Raw genomic sequence first — 22,716 nt, forward strand, 5'->3', positions numbered from 1 at the left:
TCATCAAGATTTATCATTTTCTCGGGCAATTGTCCTTCAAAAGAAAATTTTACTACTACTGCACTTCGCTTCTCATGTCCCAAGAGAGAGGTGGGTGACGGGCTATAGAGTTCGGTGATGGAGAAAGAAGATAATTCAAAAATACCAAAATACCCTTATTTGTTTGGTCTATCAGGAACTAAATCAATGTTCTGTGGTGGTGCTGTCACGGAAGTCCTTAATTAGAGCCACAATATAAGTTCACGTATCAAATTAGCCAGAAATAAAAATTTGGGACTAAATCAGCACTAGAAAAAAGTTTAGGGATGAATTTGGTCATTTTCCTTTTTTTTTACACCTATTAACTTGATAGAAGAAGTCCAATCAATTTTCTTGTAATTTTTTCTCGCTTATTTGTTATATCATATATAATCTAGTGCTCTTTTTCAACTTTACCTTTTCTTTTTTCAACCTTGCAAAAGACACGAAGAGAGAAAAGAAAATGGATAAGAAAGAAAAGATAAAGGACAAATACAGTAAAGAGAAAGAAAATGGATAAGCAAGAAAAGATAAAAGACAAATACAGTTAAGAGACAGAAAAGAATCTCCCAAAAAACAAAAGAAAAAGAAAAAAAGGAGAATAAATATGAAAAAATAATACAAACCCTCGACAGTCCTTTTTCCCTCCTTCTCCCTCCTTTACCGTCTAACAAGACTAAAGAAACCAACAAAGAACGCCAATTCACCAACGGCCTTTGCCTCAGCACCATTCCACTGCTTGTTTTCTTGTGGCAAAAATCCCTCTTCCCACAATCCTCCCGGCGCCAAAGAAACCGCTACTTGACAAATCTTTATTAGTAGTATTATTAGGGAGATTTTTGGTTAGAATTCCACATTTATCCTGATAATATCAGGATTTTGGATTTTTCCCCCCAAAACCCCAGTACTATTTTTTTTTTGTTATATTCTTCATCTCGTTGAGTCCTATAACTGCAAAATTATATAGTTTTCTTCAAAACCCACGATTTTCTTGTTTGGGTTTCATCTGGGCCGCCATTAAAATTTGGGATTTTTTCCAGTTGATTTTTGGTCTTTTTTTACCTTGGCTTGCTGAATAACAGACCTTGCTGATTTCTCTCGTGGGGTTGGGTCTGATTCTGGATTTTTGGCGGGGCTTTGTTTTTACCGTGTAAAATATGATCCGGATGTGGATTTTTGTTGAGACCTAGAATCTTGTTGCTTGTGTTTTTAATTTGGAGTTTGGTTGATTTTGGAGCCATTTATTGGATGATTAGTGCAAATGGTGAATAATAATCAAGAAGATGGAGAGAGGAACCATTCAGCCCTGTCTAGAGGTGGGAATGGGGGAGGGGGTGGAGCCACCAGATCATGGGGCACCACAGTTTCTGGCCAGTCTGTCTCGACAAGTGGCAGTGTAGGATCCCCCTCTAGCAGGAGTGAGGCGGCAATGGCTACTCCGGCCAGTGAGGGCACTTTCCTTAAGTTAAACAACCTTGATATTCAAGGTGATGATGCTGGATCTCAGGGGACGGCTGGGTAACCCTTTTGACTCTCTGTTCTTATTAAAATTTATTGTTGTTTTTGAATGCTTAATTTTCTGAACTGGTTTGTGATGGTGTGGTAGCATCCCTTTGTTGACTTTGAGTTAGTGAAATTGGTGATGAACCATTGTGGAAATTGTTGATGAGCTTTTGGACTAAACAGCATAGTTGTTTTTCCAACAATTGTGCCCTGATATGCTCGTATTGTGGATTATGACTTTGAAAAAGTAGTTGTTCTTCTCTTCTAAATTAGAAGGGAAGAAAGAATCTGAGTAATGAATGAATGTTTTATACAGGCCACTAAATATGCTGGAAGTTTTAGGTGTTGGCTTGTTTTAGATAGTAAATAATATTCTGTTGCTTACTGTTTTGGCTGCAACTTTGTTAGTTTTGAATGCAAACCGTTGCTCATGCTCAGCTTATGAATCAGTAACAGGAAGAAGAAAAGAGGTCAACGTGCAGTTGGAGGGGATAAGTCTGGTAGAGGGCTTCGACAGTTTAGCATGAAAGGTTTCTATCTCTTATGACCCTTTCTTTTGAATCTCACTATTTCATAGGATGCAGTCATTTTCTTTAGCTATTGATAGGCATATAGATCATACAAATGCTTATTCGTCATAGTTGTCAAATAATTTCAAAATGTGGCTCTTTGGAGATCTCTATTTCTGGCTTAGCTTTTTGAATTCGGGTCTAATTTTCACTAGTGTTTCTTCTGTCCCTTTTGTCTAGTTTGTGAGAAAGTAGAAAGCAAAGGGAGAACTACTTACAATGAGGTCAGTTGCCTTCTATTTTACAATGCTTTATAGCTTAATATTTCAGTCTGAGTTCATGAATTTTGGTAGTTTAGTTGATCATTATGTATCTTGCATGTGTATTGAGAACATTTATGGACATTAGCTGTCATTCTTTTGTTGTTACCATTTAGTCAGTGAGTTTATGAAACTTATGATTTGTTTTGCAAATGTTTATGTTCTTTTACTTTGAATTGAGTTAAATGGTCATGCAGACTTGTCTTATTTTAGAACTGCATATTATCGATTTTGGTAAGGCTAGGAAATGTGGACCCACAATGAAGTTTAGTTCTTTCAGTCAAACAGGCTAGTATATTTTATTCAAAGTAGCCTTATTTCTGAATAAAAGCTAAAATTGTGATTAACAATTTTCATGAATTTGGGACCCAAATAAAAAGCTTTGGCAAATTCATTCATTGCTTCTGTAGATCTATTCTCTGACTTTAGGCTTATTTTTTACACTCTTGTTTCATGTTCTCTTTGTATCTTTTCATGCCTAGCCAAATGGCTTTATCTTTGAGAACGATATACTCGTAGGCTAGAAGTTATATTTCATAGCACCAAGAGAGTTTTTAATGACAGATTATTGCTTTATTTTCTTTCAGTTGTTTGTGCTTCCTTCTATATTTGGTGTTCTTGTAATTTGTAGAAAAGTGGTCTTGAAAGCTAATCTTGATAATAGCCGAAAGTTTGGCTATTTTTTAGGAATATTAGAAATCTGGTGCTCTGAATTGAATGCTAGAATTTTGAAACTGAAGCCATGATGTTCTCTGAAGTGCTGTAGAAGGATCTTGATGTGTCATATAAGCTTAGTTTTTCGGAAACTTCTGATTTGCTAAAGAACCCTTGTTAAAAGTGAAATACTCCTATCTTGGAAATGAGCACTAGAATTTTGAAATCTGTGTTCTGAATCGAACAGTAGAACTTTGAAAGTGAAATTCTGATTTTGGCCAAAGTGCAATGGAAGGATTTTGATTTATGATAAAACTTTAGTTTCAAGAAAAATCTCAAGAAATCTTTGAATTGGGGCTATTTATTAGAAGCTTCTGATTGCAAGAAAGAACCCTTTTTAAAAGTTAAAAGTAAACTGCACTTGTTTTACTGTAATTAACTTCAAGTGGTTAAACTTAAATGATACTTAATAAGAGGAAAATCATAAACCAACCAAAAAGGAATAGCAATTTTAAGTTAAAAAACTAACTCAATTACTGTAATTCCTTATAATTCGCACTACAGTATCCCTTGAGTGCTGCATGTGAAGAGAAACTTCTTCAGATAGACATTCTCCTGCATCTAATTATGTTCTTTTAACCTAAGAACATTAGCTTGTTTGCTTTTTGCATGAGTAATGTGGAAATTTTCATCATATTCGCGACAATAGTAGGTGGCAGAAACCTTTAGGGTAAAATATAAAAAAAACTCCTTGTGGTTTGCCAAATGTTCAATTTAATTTCCTCTAACTTGGAAACCTACACTATAACTCCTTGTGGTTTCAACTAAATTGAAAATTGGACAGAAAGCATCCAATCTAACGGTTGTACATGAAATGTCAATATTGCCCCTGTATTAATGAACTCCTTGTGATTTGTCGAATGTTCAATTTAACTCTCTTTGGTTTGAAAAACTACACTATATCTCCCTACGGTTTTGACTAAATTGAAAATTGAATGGAAATCATTCCACATATAGCAGGGGCAATATTTGATATTTCATGCTTAACTGTTAGATTGAATGTTTTCCGTCCAATTCTCAATTCAGTCGAAACTGCAGGGAGGTATAGTGTAGGTTTCCAAACCAAAGGGAGTTAAATTGAATATTCGCCAAATCACAGGGAGTTTTTTGTTATTTTACCCAAACCTTTATGATTTGCAAAGAATGTTAATTGTTTGGAGCCACAGAAATAAGGGTCTTTACTGTCTTAAAGGAAAGGCTAAGAAGGTGTTGCTTTAGCTTTTGTTATCTGAGCAACTATAAAAGTACACACTTGAAAAAGTGGCTAAAGAAATTGAAATTCTAATTTCATTGTAAAAGATTTAAAAAGCAAAAGCTGTTTCTAGAGGCATTACTATTTTTTTTTTTTGCTTTATATCGTTCTGTATATGAGTCAAAATCAAACAATAACTCTGTAAGTAGCTTGCAGCTTAATAAATTCTAGAATCATCTGATTTTCTTCATCTGTAGAAGTTAAATAATAGAAATAGGACAGTTGAAATTGTGTTCTTTTCTTTGATATGCAAAAGAATAACATCTCATGTGAGGTTGTGAATGAAATCTTAATCTTTCCTGTGGATATTTTAAACTTTTGAGATTGGTGGGATTTATTGTTTTTTGGGCTCTCAAACTAAGTTTAAGTTCTGCCTGTAGAATTATAAACCACGTTCGCTTGAAATGATTTTATTGGGCTCTTTTTTATAATTCTGCTATTTCAGCCAGAAATTGCTTGCCTAATATATATATATATATATATATATATATATATATATCTTTGCCCTCCAGGTTGCAGATGAACTAGTGGCTGAATTTGCAGATCCCAACAATACTATTTCATCTCCAGACCAGGTTTGTCTACTTTTTTCTGGTCCGTTTATTTTTTCAATTTTGGAAACTTTTATCTGTTATTACAGATGACAATTGGTTAAGGTTTCTAATGTGTTTTTTAACTTGTCTTCACATGTGTACAGCAACAATATGATGAAAAAAATATACGACGAAGAGTGTACGATGCTCTGAATGTCCTTATGGCAATGGATATAATTTCAAAAGATAAAAAGGAAATACAGTGGAAGGGTCTACCACGTACTAGTTTGAATGATATTGAAGAGCTAAAGGTTTGATTTTAATTGCATACTTTTCATTGTACTTGTTCTCAGTTGCTAGTTTTTTTTGCTTTTTTTTTTCTGAGACCTTATATGGCAGGGAGATATTCTTTCTCTATACATGCTGATATAAACTAATCAAAAGGTTACAATTGCAGAATGAGCGACTTGGATTAAGGAACAGGATTGAGAAGAAAGCAGCCTATTTGGAAGAACTGGAGGAACAAGTACGAATTACCTGTCTGAGCATCATTTTTATCAGTTTCTTGGATTTTTCGAGCAGTTGTTTAGTATCATCTAATGGTGATTACCTTTTTGGATTCACTTGTGACTAGTGTGTCTTTCTGCTTTTACTCTTTCACCTGTGAAGTACGTAGGTCTTCAGAATCTCATACAACGCAACGAACAATTGTATGGGTCAGGAAATGCTCCCAGTGGTGGTGTCGCGTTACCTTTTATACTGGTCCAGGTACACATACCTGACTATCACTTTACTGTTGATGAGGGTCTCACAAAAGGATTAGTCAATTGTGCATTTGGATGACCATCTCTCTCTCCCCTCCCCCCCCGGGCCGTGGCCGTATCAGGAAAAGTTGCTAGTTAACTTGTTCCTTTTTAAATGTTGAGTGTTTTAACTAGACTGAATGTCTAAACTTGCATTCAAGTATATAGTGCTCAAATACACTACTCATGTGTCTCCTAATGGTAGGTTTTGGGTGCAAATTTGTTTGTTTTTCAAGTATAAGTTGCTTTTCCAATAAAGGTCAGTAATGGGAATTAGCTGCTTTAGATTATCTGACATTTGGTGTTTCATGTGAAGCCCAAAAGATGAGATACTAAAAGGTGTTCTTTTAGCATTTTCCAAACTTATTGGCAAAAGAAATATATGAACCTCCCTCCTCCGCAGTTCTCCTGTAGAAGTACAACTTTGTTGAAAAGGGCATCAAGGCACTGGCAAGCCTGTACTCATGGTCAGTGACTTAAAAAACCAAATTTCCGGAAAAGAAAAAGGAAAAACGGAACTATTCATCTTACTGTAAGTATGTAGGAGTCTTTGGTGGAGTTCTCTTAAAGATTATTGTTGATGAAGATATTCTCATCGCTATAGTTTTGAAATGGTTCAAGTTCTTTGACTCTGCCAAAAAGTAAATGCACAGAGGGTTATCGTCTAGAATTGCAGCTGCTTCATTACCTGTACAATCTCAGCTGAATTAAGAATTTCTTACTGGTTCTGATATTGCTGCTGTGTATCTCATTTCTCAGATGCTGAAAGTGAATTCCAAATGCTTCATGCAGTTGACAATCAAAAGAAGATTCCTTGCATCTCTATACTCTTTGATACACTCAATGGGAAATTGCATGAATCTCCCTTCTCTTTTTTCAAATTATCATCTTTAGGATGCTTTTCTGAGTAGCCTCCCCTAAGCAGAAAATGCAACTTCTTTTGGTGCATAAGTTATACATATCTGCTTCTAAAGAAATTTATATCTAAAGTGACATACTTCTAGTGGATGACTACCAACTTTTATAACAAAATAGACAGAAGGCAACTTTAATGTTGCTTCAACCTTTGTAGCTTCCATCTTTTCATTGGACTCGTAAAGGTTATAGAAATATCTAATTAATTTACATTCTCTGGTCTGTAACTATTTAAGACTGGTTGCCACACCAACCAGTAATGTTAATGCTCACAAAATTAATCTACATAACTCATATTCCTTGCACTCCTAAATGAAGATAAGTGTCTTTTAGAGCTTTATCACGACTTGATGTCCTTGCAAAATGTAATTCTGCCATTCTCAAAGCCAGTGCTATTTCTCAAACCACCAAGTTTTTCTGATGCCATTGCACTATAGCTACATAAGAACTCAAACCTCATCTGCCTATCTGCTTAACCTCCACAAGTGCTTGCTGCTATTTAATTTTTCTCCGAAACTCTCAGTTTCTTGAAAATTTTCCCTAAAGACTTCCATTGAAGTGCTATCTTAAACTACTTCAAATTCTTCGCACCTAGCATCAGTAGTTGTTGATATCAGATCCCATTTGCCTAAGTGCCTTTTTCAATGATCTACCCCTCTAGGGAGTTGCTTTTAGTTTTCAATTAGTTCCAATGGGACTTCAATGAAGAGCAAACAAGTGTGTAAGAAGTTTAGCTTTCATTAGTATAATATTCTTCTTTTGGTAGGAGTAACTGTAATTTTAGTCCTTCATGATAGTCAAGGTGCTAGTCTTGTCCTATTGTTTCTGCCAAATCTCCTACCTCTTTCTTCATGCTTTCCCCTAAACTGAGCTCCCGGCACTCAAATTCTTTATCGCAAGTTTCTTGCAAAAGTAAATACCTTATTCTTCCTAACAATTGCAAGAGACCTAACATAGTTTGAAGATATAGCAGAATGGACTTGCTTTCACCTATCTTCTGTTAGAATTGCAAAAAAATACATGCCTTTATTAAATAAAAGGCGGATGATTTCCAACTTGTAGTTGAGCACCGCTGCCTGTTTCTGCTTTCTGAATCGTCCTTTCTAAAGTAAAGAGCAAGGAAGAGAGTGTTTACTGTCTCGATACCATATGAAAAGCCATTTGTTAAGATAGAGAATTTTTGGGAGGACACCAAAAACACTATCATTTCACCAAGTTGGTATGAAAGCCCATCTTTTGACCGAGTCAAGAAGGATGCCCCAGCTTTCATGGTAATAAGCCTGCTTTTTTTCTTGTGATTTCTTTTTTTAGCGTCACTCTTCCAAGGACCAACCTCCCTCCCTTCCTGATCCTTGTGTCAACATCCATTTGTAAATTTTAAGACTTGCTTTCATTCAAAAGTGCACGATGTCTTTGTGATTTTAATCTGGAGAATTATCTGTCTCAAAGCTAACAGGTTGACAATAGTATTTTGAAATGACTGCATCAGGTTGATGGACCTATGCCCCATGTTTCTTTGTGTTGCATTAATGTCCTATTTTGGAGATGGGCAAAGATGGCAGTAAGGCACTTGGCAAACATCTCATGGTAGTTAAAGTACCCATTTAGGTCCATAACGTCTTCCTTTTCCACCTAAATAGCATTTCTGCCAGAAGATCATTGTGTCACCACCTTGAGGCGCTTTACCATCATTACAGAGTTCAAGGGCTTTAATCACTTGATCTCCTTTAAAAGTTCTAACTAAACAATTAATACTCTGAGCCACGAGGATGAATGGCCTTACCTGTATTCAAACTTCATCATAATTACCCTCTTTTTCTGTCCTCTATAGGCTGCAACTGGTGAGATGTTTTTCAGGGTAGAGCACAACAAATGACACAATAGTAGCTCTGACAGATTTACATAAAGATAAAATTGTGGTTGGTTGGTCTGAAGTGTTCAAGCTGAGGATGGCGATAGTCTGGAAGAGAAGTCCTTGAGATCTGAGAAGTATTGTGGCACAAGCTTATGTTTGCTTTTCAGTTAGTTTTAACTAAATTATAAAAATTTTGAGAGTTTCCAGATAAATAATGAATGTGATCAACTGATGCCAGTGGTTGATCAAAGAATTTTATCATGTTATCCCAAATCATACGCTAAGCAATGGAAGGTATATCAAGGCTTCGAAAAGAGCTAGTCCTCCACTGAAATCTCCTGCTTGTTTGAAAGGTTTAATGTGATTACCTCAGTGCATTTTAGTGTGCGTAATGATTCCCACTGGACAATTGCAAATGTTGATTAGAGCTCATAGTAATGATTCCTATTGGACGGCTACGAATGTTTATTAGAGTTCATAGATTCAGGACACTTACAACTCCTCTATGTTTTTATTTGACAAAACTTCTAACATTGCCGTGGTTTTCTTCTCTTTGTGAAATTTTAGACTCGTCCTCATGCCACAGTTGAGGTGGAAATATCAGAAGATATGCAGCTGGTGCATTTTGATTTCAATAGGTAAGCATATTTATGACAATTTTAGGTTATGAAAGTGTGAGTAAAGCATGTATGAGGCCTTCATAAATTACTCATGCATGAGAGATTTGCTGGTTATAAATGCTGTTTGTGATGTAAATATGCATACATGCTAAATACAATAGTGCAACGGTTCTGATAGGCAATCCAGTACCTTCTGAAGTTCATAATCGCTTTATTTTGTCTGATCTATTAATTGCAGCACTCCTTTTGAGCTACATGATGATAATTATGTTCTCAAAGCAATGAAATTTTGTGAGAGGCCACAGAGTGACAATGTGCCACAAAATGTTTCTGCTGATGGAGGTGAAAGTTCCATGGCCAATGTGTTCCAGCCTCAAGTCCATCAACCTTCGATACCAAGCATACCAGCTAGGCCTCCCACCTCTCCTCCCCTTCCTGGAATACTCAAGGCGCGTGTCAAACATGAGCATTAGTTGGCACTTTCAGCACTGCCATGTCTCTTCACATCTGTATATTGTGTAGCATATTTAGGCAGAACTGGGTGGGCTTTTTGTGTCCTACATAACCTCCTACTGTTTTGGCTCCACAAAATGAAGAGAAGTAGCAAACTGTTGTTTCTTATTATAATTAACTGTTCAAGGTTGTAGCTGTGGAATCAGGCATAGGCATTTGTAATTGTTTCGTGGTACTTTATAGTTTATTTGGCATCTAGCGTAATAGGAAATCAAATCAATGCTGGATCGTTTATAGTTTATTTTTTTGAGGTGCAGAAGAATTATTGAATCAACTTTTGAAGTTTGGCCGTCCATCCTGCTGCCATTTTTTTTTTTTTTTTCAAAATACTCCATTATCTTGTAGTTTTAACTGTGCCATACTGCATTAATTTCAAATTGAATCACTTGTCTTCTGGCAATTATCCAGAGCTCAAAGGCTTCATCAACTCCATTATCAGGAAATGTTTGATTGATCATCTGCTAATCATTGAGTCATCAAGTTATCTTGTCAAAGTAGTTAACCTTTTTCTTTTAATTTCACACTTAAAGAGGGGATAGGGCAAATCATTGTGTAGGCCTGTTTGATCATCACTTGAGAATCCCTGGTGATTAATCATTTAAAGGAAGCGATAAAAGTAGTAACTGTCTAGCAATTCTTGTTTGTCACTGCCCTTTGAAATGAAGCTTCATAATTAACTTTCTAGCATCTCTCTCTCCTTCTCTCTCTCTCCATTGACACGATAATTTTATATTATTATTACTCCTATTTCTACTCTACGTTTAAGAGTAAGGAATAGATTCAAAGGAATCAATAGAAAACTAAAAAGAATTGAACTGTTATCAGATTAAACGGATGTTTTGTGCACTCTTTAGCTAAAATTTTCGAAAAACACTTGATTGAAAACACAAGTCGGAGATTTGATCTTTCAACTAACACCAAAACCAAAGAGGCAGGAGGAGGGCCAGAGTGACTCTGGCCTGAGTGGTTCGGCATCCCTATGTCTCACTGACCCACAAAGTTATCTTGTTATTTTTCATTGCTGTCATATAGGCCAATTAGGTATGAGGCACGTTTTTCATGTTGTGTATTGGAGCTAGTAGTTTAAAAATCAGAAATATGCACAATTACAGACTCAGTCAGTTTTACAGAGATGAAGAGAAGACAAAAACAGCATAAAAGACAAAATCAAAAGTTTTATATATCTATGCTCATTTGGCACCTAGCACTGCTACTGGGAAGAATGAAGTGGGTAAAACTTTCTGTTCCCTTTGGGCTGAGGATCGCCTAGGTAAGCAACTTGGGATTGTTTAGTTTTTGGCAATACCACCTTGGTAAATTTCTTCTTGTTGATTTCGTTACAAATTCTTTGCCTCACCATTTTCTGTTCTCCATAACCTCTCTTGTCGTTGCCTCCGTCTATTTCAACACAGGTGGCCTGGCCTCTCTTAATTTCGTGGTCCCAAAACAGAGTATTCCGTGCAAAAATGGACCAATTCTAGGAGAAGCATCACAATCTGTTATGGTCCAATTCTAGTAGTAGGAGTTCCCCAGACTGTTTCACTGCTTTAGGAAACTCAGTGCTGTTAAAGTTAATGGCGTGGAGCTTAAATGCAGCATTTATTAGGCGTACGATTACAGCCTGATGATGTCCCGTGTATAACTGGATGCTTTGTTTTGTTCCTGTGTGTTTTATGCAATACCGCTCACTTCCACTTTTCCAAACCGACATGCTTTAAATTGATTCAAGGGTAGCAAGGACGCTGCTGTTTGCTGCACATTTTGTGGTGGCCCTTAAAGTAGCCTTTCTGGGGTGAGAAGTGAAGGGTGCAACCCTTATCTCCGGTTAATTGTCGCTTATACGTGGCTTCTTCAAATTCAATCGGCGCTAAAGGGCACTAGTCTGATTTAGAAATTGTTGGTTTAGTTCCGTTCGTTTTTCAATGACCTAGTTGAGTCTGTCCCCTTCCTGATATTATAGAGGTAGAGTAGGTGTAAATTATTGACGTTGGATTAAAAAGATTGATAAACATGGAGAGCGAAAATTATTAAATTATTTTGCAAAATAGTACGATTGTGAGATGTATCACTATTAAGTATAGGAAGGAGAGCGAAAATATGAGAACAAAGAGATGTGCCCTTTTTTCATCCTATCTAGTGAGTAGTGACACTTTAGTCGCATAGTTGTGTTTGTATATTCAAATATATATACATATATTTTTGGATAAAATACCTTGTTGATTTTGGTCAAAGTTTGTAGAGCATTTACATACTTACCATTTTGTTTTTCATTCTAAAATTAAGTGAGATTATAACTACAAAATTGAAGCCTTTGAACTCCATTATTGACCAGAACTGTTCATTTCTAACTTCTGGAAAGGAACACAAGTTTCATGAATTCTGCGCACTTAAAAAACTGGATTCTTTCTTTTATTGTGCCACTGAAGAAAATAATTATCAAGCTACGGTATTGACACATTAGTTTCCAGTCTTTCTGCAGTGATAATGTTTAAGTCAATTTGATCTTGAACAAAACCTCAAATTTTCAAACATTATTGAGCCAGGTGATATTGGTGTCAGCTCAATTTAAAATGCTTCCACACAACAGTGGTAATCAAATTAACCTGAATCACCTCATTGAGGTAGAAGAGGAACTCATACACAGAAGTTCTTGCCAATGGATGGTAATTTCAATTATCGCCCATAGAATTCATGGATCCACTTGATTTAGCAGCCAACTTGGGGATTAGAAACTTCCTCCCTTGTAAATATTTGTACTTTTCGGAATTCAAGTTGCTAATTTTGGCGTGTTTATATAGGTCATGTTAATTGTTTAAATATTTTCAACTTTACGCCTTAAAATTCGAAAATATGAATTGGCAGGCCACATCTCATCCTTAAAAAGATATATAAAAGAAAAAGAGTGTAACAAAAAGTAAAATCTATTATTTTAATTTTTTAAAACATGATAAATATTTTGGGACGTGCAAAATAAAAAGTATACGGTATCTGGACCGAGTACGTTACAGAGTTTTGGCCCATACAGATTTAGCAGGAAGTGAAAAAACAACAACAACAAAACTAATTTCTGTGTCCATTTCCCTTCAAACTTTACATGATCATGTTTGAAGCATGTAATTGATACTTTGTCATGTTAATTTGTGCTGAATTTTTTTTCTTCCATCTAAAAGCCTAGCTCTCAAGTTTCATGTTATCACATATGATGATTGATCGCGGAAATTAATGTAATTGCTGAGTTCCATAAATTTAAGCTGGGGTTGTAGCCAGCATCAAATAACGAATTGATTGACTGAGGTAACACATGAGAGGCAGACAAAATGGTCCATTTTTCAGCTATTTAACGTCTTTCATCCCCAGAGATATTTATGAACTTGAAAAATGACAGAAACCTGGTGGACCATGACGAGTGTGAGTAATGAATGCGTCCTAGGGGTCGGCAACAACGTCCTTGTTTCAACGACATTTGTTTTTCAGTTTGTGATTCATATAATTTAGCAAGCTGGTTAAAAATAAGTGGACAAGTTGTCTTTGCCGATATGACTGAAACGATACAAGGGCAAATTGATATGACTCAAACGATACAAGGGTAAAGACAACTTGTCCACTTGTTTTTAATCAACTTGTTAAATTAAAACTTAAAATTTTTCAGTGAATTATAGGTTGAGAATTCAAATTTAACACGTAATAGTTGAAAAAAAATTATAGTGTGTCAATACATGCATACAGTCTAGATAGCTCTTTTGATATGACTCAAACGATACAAGGGCAAAGACAACTTGTCCACTTGTTTTTAACCAATTTGTTAAATTAAAACTTAAATTTCTCGGTGAATTGTAGGTCGAGAATTCAAATTTAACACTTAGTAGTTAAAAAAAAAAATTATAGTGTCAATACACGCATACAATCTAGATAGCTCTTTTCTTTAACATTTTATATAACTCAATTAAGATTTTTCTTTCCTATAGAATAAAATGATACAAGTGTTGCCGTTCTATCAACAAAGATAAAAAAATTTACAAGGGTGACATCCTAGTACTAGCAGTTATTTTATCTAGTAGAAGATCAATGAATGCAGTAGAAAATCCTTGTTTGGCAAATTTAGGACGAAAAACAGCATTGAAAACTCAAGCTGCGCCGTCTTCTTGCCATGCCTTGTTTATAAAGACATTGACAAGTGACCAGCAGGTGAATGCTACACTATTGTTATTCTACCTCTGCTCATCCTGACCCATGTTTGTGATTTTTGTCTTCTTTTACTGTATTTTTCAAGTCACTTACTTTTTTATACTGATGATCAGAGGATCCTCATGTCATCATGTCTTTTAAATATTATAGAGGTTCATGTTTCATGATTGCGATCTTGAGTATAAAAATGAAGTTATTGGTATACCAGAAATGAGAACAGAAAAATAAGCAAAAAATATTAAGTTATAAAAAGATAAGGATTTGAACTGCAGAATTCTAACTTCAAGATCCTTGAACTAGTGATCTTATCTACCACCCAAGTCCCTTTCTTTCTTTCTTTCTTTTTCTTTTCTTTTTTTTGTAAAATTATATAAGAAGGACAAGAGTGGGAATAAAGAAGCCGTCAATGGAAGAGAAAATTAATGTAGATGGAGATGATCTAACCATAGTTCTAGAAGGATAATCAAAATTCCTTAGCTCTATGCTATTTTTTTTTTTATATCTTACAACCCAAGATTAATCAGCATAGGTGCCAAAAAGTATTTGACCAATGAATCTAGCAAAAACACTTGACCAATAAATCTCCTACGAAGTCTTGAACTCAGTAGTAGTTGAAGTCTACAATTAGCATAAATGTTTCAATTTATGCATATTGCCACTTTTTCCATAAGTGTTATGGTAGCCATCATATTATTTAGCATCCTTTGAGGATAGAGCTCCCTCTGATCACATTCTCTACATTGATCACAATCTGATGATGTGAACTGTGATGCAGCCTTTACGACTACTTTTACTATTGTTCGCTATGAATTCCTCATCACTAATTCATCATCTACATTTTGCATCTTAACCCTTTTTTTTTTTTTAATATTTTGACCTTTTTCTCTTAATATTATTGATGGAAGTAGTATAGTCAGACAAAAGTTAATCTTGGATGATAAATATAATTAATTCTTTGGTGGAAAAGTTGTCTTGCATAATGAATATCATTAATCATTTGGTGGAAAAGTTATCTTGAAAGTGAATGTATACTTTGGCGTTCTAGGAAACAAAAAAGGTCCAGTATTCAACTTAAAAATAGACAGAGAAACACGCAATCTAATAAGTCTTGTAAAGTTCGACACGAAAACAACCGGAGAAAAAGCCCACTATGTGCAAAGGTTGAATGAAATATCCACCAGAAATTTGTATATGCACGAGTTCTTGACGAAATTTTTTGGTCTTGACCACAGAGTTATCTACTGATTATTTTCCATACAAATGATTGAATATGAGTGTTGTCATTTTCTTGTTTTGCTCTACTTGTGGTTTTGATCTGTTGATGAAATAAACAGATAGATTTTATTACTGAAGTTTCCAAAATTACTGTAGAATAAATCTGTCCACTGAACCAACTACGAAATTTAACAAGGTCTGTCATACATATACAGCATAAGTTACAACAATTTCAAACCGATTTTCAATTGGTAAATTTAAGTACATAAAACTTTCACAACCGGTACGCATTCATCAACACCCTAACAGCGATCGTGTGTGACAAACCCTTTCTATTTTTTTTGGATGCTCATTCGGTTCGCGCTAAAATCCACTATCTTCCCAAATTTTACAGTTTTTCATAGGGTTATTATAATTTATGTAATTTCACTACAGTTCCTTCGTTCCATTCAAAACAAATGTTTTCCTAATTTTTATTGTTGAATCTACAGGTGTAATCGAGTCCAATGAAACTCGAATTAAAAAATATGGACTCAAGTTCGAGCTTGTTGAACTCTTGAAAGTTAAACTCGATTTTATTTTGTATTACCAGAATTTGAGCTCGAATTTGAACTTATCGAGCCCAATCTAGCTTGTTTTGAGCTTAATTCAGCATAATCAAGTTTAAGAAATATAAATTTATATTTTTATATAATTATACAAAAGGTATAAAATAGATACTAATCGAGGCATTTGATAGTAATCAATAAAAAATTTAACAAAATATATTTATGTGAAGTTTAATTGAACCCAATTAAACTCAATGAAGTTTTGAATTTCACATATTAAACTCGAACTTCACTCGTCAAGTAGTTCGAGTTGCTTGAATTCGAGTTCAAACTCGATCAATGTGAGTTTGAGCTCGACCTTTGGCGAATCAAGTTCACGAGCTACTCGATTAAACTCGGCTTATTTACACCATTAAATGAGTTTCATATTTCCAACATCCATGGAGATTATTTTAAAAACTAAAAACATTCTTGGTGAACTTAGGGTTTGTTTGGATGGTCTATTTAAAAAAAAAAAACAAAGAAAGTTTGTTTGCAACACCATCTATAGTAACAATTTAAAATACCTGCAAACTTAAAAAGAAAAAAATCAAAAGAAAAGTACATTAATTTGGGTACCGGTAGTGGATGGCAAGGTTGTCGGTGGTAGATGATGAGGAAGGGATTTGGTGAATTTTTAGAAAACAGAGGATGTTTTGAATGTTTTGGACAGATATCAATATTTTTTTCTAAAATAACTATATAGTAAATTAGGGTAAATATTTAGATAAACATCCAAAATGTGTACCATTCACGTGGATGCTAAGCCAAGCCAAAGCAGTCGCATGAGGTCTGAAGTCGACATGATGGCATCATTCTATGACGAAAGCGTGATGTCTGGATTGGGATTGGCTACTATCTTGCCACGTGGTGCATATTAATATGCGGATAGCACAGCCTTGCTGTACGAAGTTGACGTGTGCCAGCAGGGCGCGTGTCTACGGATTAGGATTAGCAAATTAAAATGTAAAAAAGTGGGTTAAATTTTGGAATAATTTCAGAAACCTCCTCTAAGGTTTTTGACAATTTCACTTAAATATCCTCTAATATTAAAAATTACACTGACCTCATTTTAATTCTTGTCATAAAGAGTGATATCAAAAGTGAAACAAAAATATTGGCACACAATTCTCTTCCAAGTCTACCCTCTTGTTTATGCCTACTACATATTTTTCATATTATATATTTTTGTTCATATATTTATTTCGATCTAAATAAAATAAAAGTTGTGCAAGAACTTTTTTTGAGATGTGCAAATCAATACTTTAGTAACAAAACTAACAAAATGCTATACCACTACTTATGCTTAAAGGTAAGTTCAAGGAATTTTTGATACATTTTGTTAGTAAATAAAGAACTACTTACTATTTATCTATTAAGAACATGACTAATCTTTTCTACATTTTGATGTAATATAGTTTAGTTCTTTGTTTATGTACTCACTTTAATCAGGAATTAATGAGAGGTTAGGGCAATTTGGCATGCATGTTTTCATAACTTTGTGGTGTAAATATCCAACATAAGTATCCAAGGTGCAAATAAACGTACTACAAAACTTCAAGAACAGCAAAATGACATTATTCTAAAGGCTAACACTCTCCCCTCTGATTGTAAATGACATATGTACTTTTCGTAGTGAGTTACTCTTAATATTTTTGTTGTGAATATCGTAGTTGTATGTAAATTCTCGAATGGAAAAATTCAAAAAGAATAGAGAAAAACCGACATCAATTTTATCTGGGGAATGATTATTCATATTCTTTAAATTTGTTACCGGCAAACTTTTTGACTGTGTGATTGTTTATGACATACATGTCTTTTAAGAGTTACTATGGGTCTTTTTTGCTTGAACAGTATAATCTACCACTATATTCTCAAAGTAAAAAAAAAAAAAACAAAAAGAAAGAAACAAGAAAAGTCTGAAAACATTCTTGGAAGCATTTACTTATTTGTTACTGACAGTGGTTTGTTTGGATTGCGGTTTATTTGCCAAAATATATTTGCTTACATCATCATTACAATTTCCAACACACCTTTTTATCTTCTCAATTATCTTTTTATTTCACATATATCACATCACAAAAAGTGCTACAGTAAAAATATCTCTAATAATTCTTTACTTTTTAGCTATGTAAATTGAATAAAAATACCCCTATTATTATGGCACCTACGACTCTACCATTGTCATCGACTTGTAATTAGTACTTTCTGTTTTTCCACACTGATAGAAAGGTCAAGAGAAACTAGCAAATGCTGAATGGTCAATGGTGTACAAACATGAGTGAGAATCCGCCTTTTTCTTTAGCAGCTTGTATCCTTCACAAGCTAGCCAAATAATTTACAAATTGGGTACAGTTACATTAATCCAAAATGCCACTACTCAATAAAATAGGATGAAGACTGATTCTTTCCCCTAAAAGGGTTGCACTACAATCCAATTAATTATTATTGCACGGTACAAGCATAAACTAGCAAATGCTGAATAGTGTACAAAGTTTCTATATGGACAACGACATTGGCTCAATATTGTTGGAATAATTAAACCAAACTATTTACAATTTTAATTGTCTTAGAATTGGATTTATTATTTGAAAACTAGATTAGAATAGGTGTCAAAGTTAGTTTAGAAAATAAAATTGAATTATGTTTAGATGTTAGTATTGAAATAAATTTTATGATTCTGTTTCTCTATTTACGGACATGAAGTCCGACTTTTGTAGTTGAGGAAAGTTATTATGTTGATTGAATAAACTTTGAAAACCTACCATGCCTTTCTTTGTTCTTCTTGATTAGAACGCATTGTTCCAATGTTGAACTCTTGTTTCTGGTTTCGGGATGTCCCTTTTTGCTCATTGATGAAGAAAGCCGTGCGGCTAGTTCGCCTTGTTGATTGTTTGTGTGTAAGCTTTTAGTTTTACTGTCGCTCTGTGATTTTATGGGCTAGCAAATGGTATCGAAACTCTTAATTCAAGAGTTTGATTTTGGAATGTTTATAGGGCCTGGAGGGTATGTAAAATTTGTGATAAAGTAGTTTGTATTATAGAAATGTACAGTTGTGATAGAATACCCGTATATTGAAAAATTGGACCATAAGGATTAGTTTTGGGATACTCATTTATTGACTTTAGGGAAAAAATTGGCCCTAATTTGGATAGAGGGAATTTTGTCGAAATTATAGTATTGACAACGATAAGAAAATCCTTCTGTTGTATAATAACCAGGGAAAACGGTCTTGCCAAATTATTGTGATTGATTCTACAATGGAGTTTGATCAAGGATGAAGCTAGGGAGGCTAAGAAAATTAAGAAATTCTAGCAAGGAAGACACTTAAATTTTCGTGAAGTTATGTAAGTTTGTATGTGAGTTGCCATGGATAGGGACTTTCTCAAAGAAAAGATCTATTTGAATGAAGATTTGAATAATATTTTGTTGATTTTATTGGTAGGATAGATAAAATTATTTAGAATTGTGGAATTGCAAATTTTTGTAGTAAAAATTATTGGAAAAAGGAAAGATATGATTTGTTGTTTCTTGAAAATTGTCTAGATGATTATCATAAATATGATGGTCCTAATGATGAATGGGTGAACACTAATGAATTTTTTGATCAAGCGGGATTAACTATTGAATTGTGTACAAAATATAAGCTTAATCTACCCCATGCGTGAAGAAGAAAGTGAAGATTAGTTGCAAATTGAACTTGCACATGAGTTATTCCGCTACAAAGATTGCAATGGCAATTCAAGCTCGTAATGGCATTGGAAAAAACAACATTGAAGAGTTTGGTTTAAGAGATGCAATGTTAGAATAATTAAATCAAATTATTTAAAATTTTAGTTGTTTTAGAATTGGATTTATTATTTGGTTACTAGATTAGAATTTGTGTCAATGTTAGTTTAGAAAATAAAGTTGGATTATATTTAGATATTAGTATTGAAATATATTTTATGGTTTTATTTCTCAATTTAAGGACTTGTAGTCCGACTTTTGTAATTGAAGAATGTTACTATATTGTTTAATAAACTTTTAAAACCTCCCGTGCCATTCTTTGTTATTCACTTATTCTTGATTAAAACGTACTGTTCCAACGTTGAACTTTTGTACTTCTGTTCCTGGCTTCGTACATTTTTTTGGGATAATATCAGAAACTTTCCCTGAGATTCCTGACAATTTCACTGAGCTCCCTTGAAGTTTAAAAATTACACATACCTTTCTTATCATTTAAAATGATAATTTTACCCTTATATATTTTAATGAAATTCCCTTATTTGGTATGCTTATACTTAGAATGAGTTTTAAAATTATTTTTTTCATCTTTTCCTTCTTTTTCCCTTTTTTTCAATTTTTCGTCAATAAAACTATAGAACTACCATTATTGTTTCTAGTTTTTATTGTAATCAAATATCGAACTAGTGATTTTTTTCACGAGTTAGGTTTATATGTAATCTAATATTTTTGCTGATCTTTATTTTCTATTTTTTGGTACTAAAATTAATAATAAATCAAAAAGAAATGGCCCAAAAATCACTACCAAATTATGATAATCCCACTATCCAAAAAATTTATAAATTCTAAATGAATTATTTCAACATTTTTTTTCTATCTTATAAATCTAAATTCATAATAAAGTACTATCAAAAGTATCCTATCATAATGATAAAATTATTATTATAGTTGTTTATCAAATAGTAGATATAGACATGAAAAATTTGACATATTTTCCTTATAATTATATTAGACAATCTTATAATTGTATAAGAAAATAAATTAAAATTCATTATATAAGGGTATTTTTGGGTATTCATTTAAAAATTTGATTAAGTCAATATTAGTATTTTAAGATTTTGTTACTAAAACTATCAAATTAAAGGAGGTAAATGTAATTTTTTAAATCTCAGAGGAGCGTAGTGAAATTATCAAAAACCTCAGGGGAGGTTTCTAAAATTATCCCTTTTTTTTGCCCTTTTGGTTTGTGTGTAAATTTTTACTTTTATTTTTGCTGCATTAATTTTTGTACTAACAGCTATCCAAGCGCATCCAGTGATCCCAATCAAATCAAACACCGGATGTACGCGCCCTTAGTTGAGCCTGGGCTTACCATCTTTATATAGTACTTTGTCTTTTTCTTTCTTTACAAATTTTCCAAATATCTTTATCAGGACACCTCTGTTTCCTTCAGTTTTCCTCCCACTCCTTGCTTTCCTTTCCCGGAAACCTCCCTTTTCTGCATCACCACTGTACCCAAAGCCACCATAAAAGAAACCCTTTTGACTTCAAGTTCTGCTTCACTCAGTGAAATGGATAAAATGCTGAGCGTAAATCAGAAAAAGACAAACAAACAGCCCAAAAACAAGAAAAAGCCAGTCAAGGTTGTGTACATATCAAATCCCATGAAGGTGAAGACTAGCGCCTCAGAATTTAGAGCTTTGGTGCAAGAACTGACTGGCCAAGATGCCGATATGCCGGACCCCACGAAGTATTCGGACACAGACAGTGTCGGTGGCAGCTGCCAGGAGGAGGTTTCTACTGAATTGAAGACTATGGAGGATGATCATGTAGTTCAACAACCACTGGTGCAACCCAAAAATGAAATGCCAAAAAGAGCTGATTGCAATATATATGGAACATGTGACCGTGAGGATGATGATCTTTTGTTTATGCCTGAGGGTTTTCCTGGATTGGTTGCTTCAAATTTGTGGTATGGGGCTAGTATTCATGGTGATGAGCTCAAAAGTCTTTTTTGATAGAATGTAAGTTTGGTGTACCCATTAGGGTAAGTTGATATGGTATGGTTCATGGGTAAATATGATGCTAGCTAGGTAATTAATTAACCTTGTTTGTGTCTGTAATTCTGTCTGTAACAATAGCTACTTCAAATAAATAAGTGCAGCAACTGAAAGACAGGCTTGCTGATCTCTTTCCTAGTCAAGATCCAGCTCAATTGCTCAAGAAAAAGTTTGCCCTCGTCAATGGCTCGAGATCTAGCTACGTAAGTAGTTAACCTTGTCCACTGCTTTTTTTTTTAAATTAATTCTTTTCTTTCCCCCATAAATTGAAGGGATAGCACCTTTCTTCCCTGGATAAGGGCAAATTTAATGTAGTTTGGTCAAGACTTGTGAATGAAGGAGTTCTAATGTAGTATCTGCCTAAAGGTTGAGGTCCAGGTTAATGTTTTTGAAAAGAATAGAAGGGTAGAAAGTACTGTCTAGTTTGCTATCTATAACATGTACGGGGGGATGGCCCCAAATCCATCTATAACATGTACATGATAGCGATCTTTGTTGGCCAACCACATATGCTAAAAGATTAGTGCTATTTTGTTGTAAAAGACTGTGGAGGCTCTTGTCAAGTCATAGATGAGAAGAGTCGGATACGGGCAGGAGCGGCCGTCAGAAGAGTCACTTGTGGAAATAAAATTAAGCAATTTACACGCGGCACAATTAGAATATTCATGCAAGATATTTGTAAGGGATAATTTCAAAAACCTCCCCTGAGGTTATGACAATTTCACTTAGCTCCCCTCAAATTTTGAAATTTATACTGACCTCCCTTAGCACAATAATACAACTATAATGACCTTTGTCTAATAGATGATTCACAATATAATGGAATGAGGTATATACTTATGAAAACAAAAAAAAAATGTAGAAACCGTGTCTCTTCAGCTCACAACCAAGGATCGTTCATTCACTCTTTTTTAATCTCATTATGTTCTCATTTGTCTATGAATTCATCTCTATCTCCCTTCACCCTCTTTCCTTCAATAATTCCCTCTAATAATGCCTACCACTATTGCCAACCATTCCACAATTGATCCCTCTAATTCTATTGTGTGTGTGTATTTTTAATTCTTCCTGTCTTCCCTTTAAAATTAGTTTTGATTTTCTTGTGGAAGTAGAACTTCTCTATATTTATATTTAAAATCTTGTTTGATAATTCAATTCAGCACTTAAATTTAATAGATTCAGATGTTAACATGTTCAGATGCGTTTGATAACGAAAAGTAGAACATCTGAACTGATTAAGTGACATTGAATTTTTTGACAAAACTTGCTCTAAAAAATAAGTGATAAATTATTTATTTGTCATTTAATATGATATACATTCAAATGTATTCGATTCAATGATATAACAGATTCAAACTTCAAATTTTCATATTTTAATTTTTAGACTT

The 22,716-nt window shown here is 34.1% G+C and overlaps 2 protein-coding genes across 3 annotated transcripts; both read left to right on the plus strand.

The window, feature by feature from the left end:
* The first annotated feature begins 669 nt into the window (after positions 1-669).
* LOC113772847 (transcription factor-like protein DPB) lies at positions 670-9,850 on the plus strand. Of its 2 annotated transcripts, none has more exons than XM_027317330.1 (9): positions 670-1,536; positions 1,972-2,051; positions 2,271-2,314; positions 4,829-4,891; positions 5,014-5,160; positions 5,307-5,375; positions 5,519-5,617; positions 8,990-9,060; positions 9,281-9,850. In XM_027317330.1, exons 1-9 carry the CDS (start codon positions 1,280-1,282, stop codon positions 9,513-9,515), a joined length of 1,065 nt encoding a protein of 354 aa, XP_027173131.1. In that variant the 5' UTR covers positions 670-1,279; the 3' UTR covers positions 9,516-9,850. The 2 variants fall into 2 exon arrangements, with proteins under 2 accessions (XP_027173131.1, XP_027173132.1); XM_027317331.1 differs by having other exon boundaries at positions 1,978-2,051.
* A 10,834-nt stretch (positions 9,851-20,684) lies between these two features.
* Positions 20,685-21,702, plus strand: LOC113773444 (sigma factor binding protein 1, chloroplastic-like). Its single transcript, XM_027318094.1, has one exon. The coding sequence runs from the start codon at positions 20,840-20,842 to the stop codon at positions 21,284-21,286; it is 447 nt and encodes a 148-aa protein (XP_027173895.1). The 5' UTR covers positions 20,685-20,839; the 3' UTR covers positions 21,287-21,702.
* Positions 21,703-22,716: the final 1,014 nt, after the last annotated feature.

This window comes from Coffea eugenioides, chromosome 6 (genome assembly GCF_003713205.1).
Source record: "Coffea eugenioides isolate CCC68of chromosome 6, Ceug_1.0, whole genome shotgun sequence".
Taxonomy (NCBI): domain Eukaryota; kingdom Viridiplantae; phylum Streptophyta; class Magnoliopsida; order Gentianales; family Rubiaceae; genus Coffea; species Coffea eugenioides.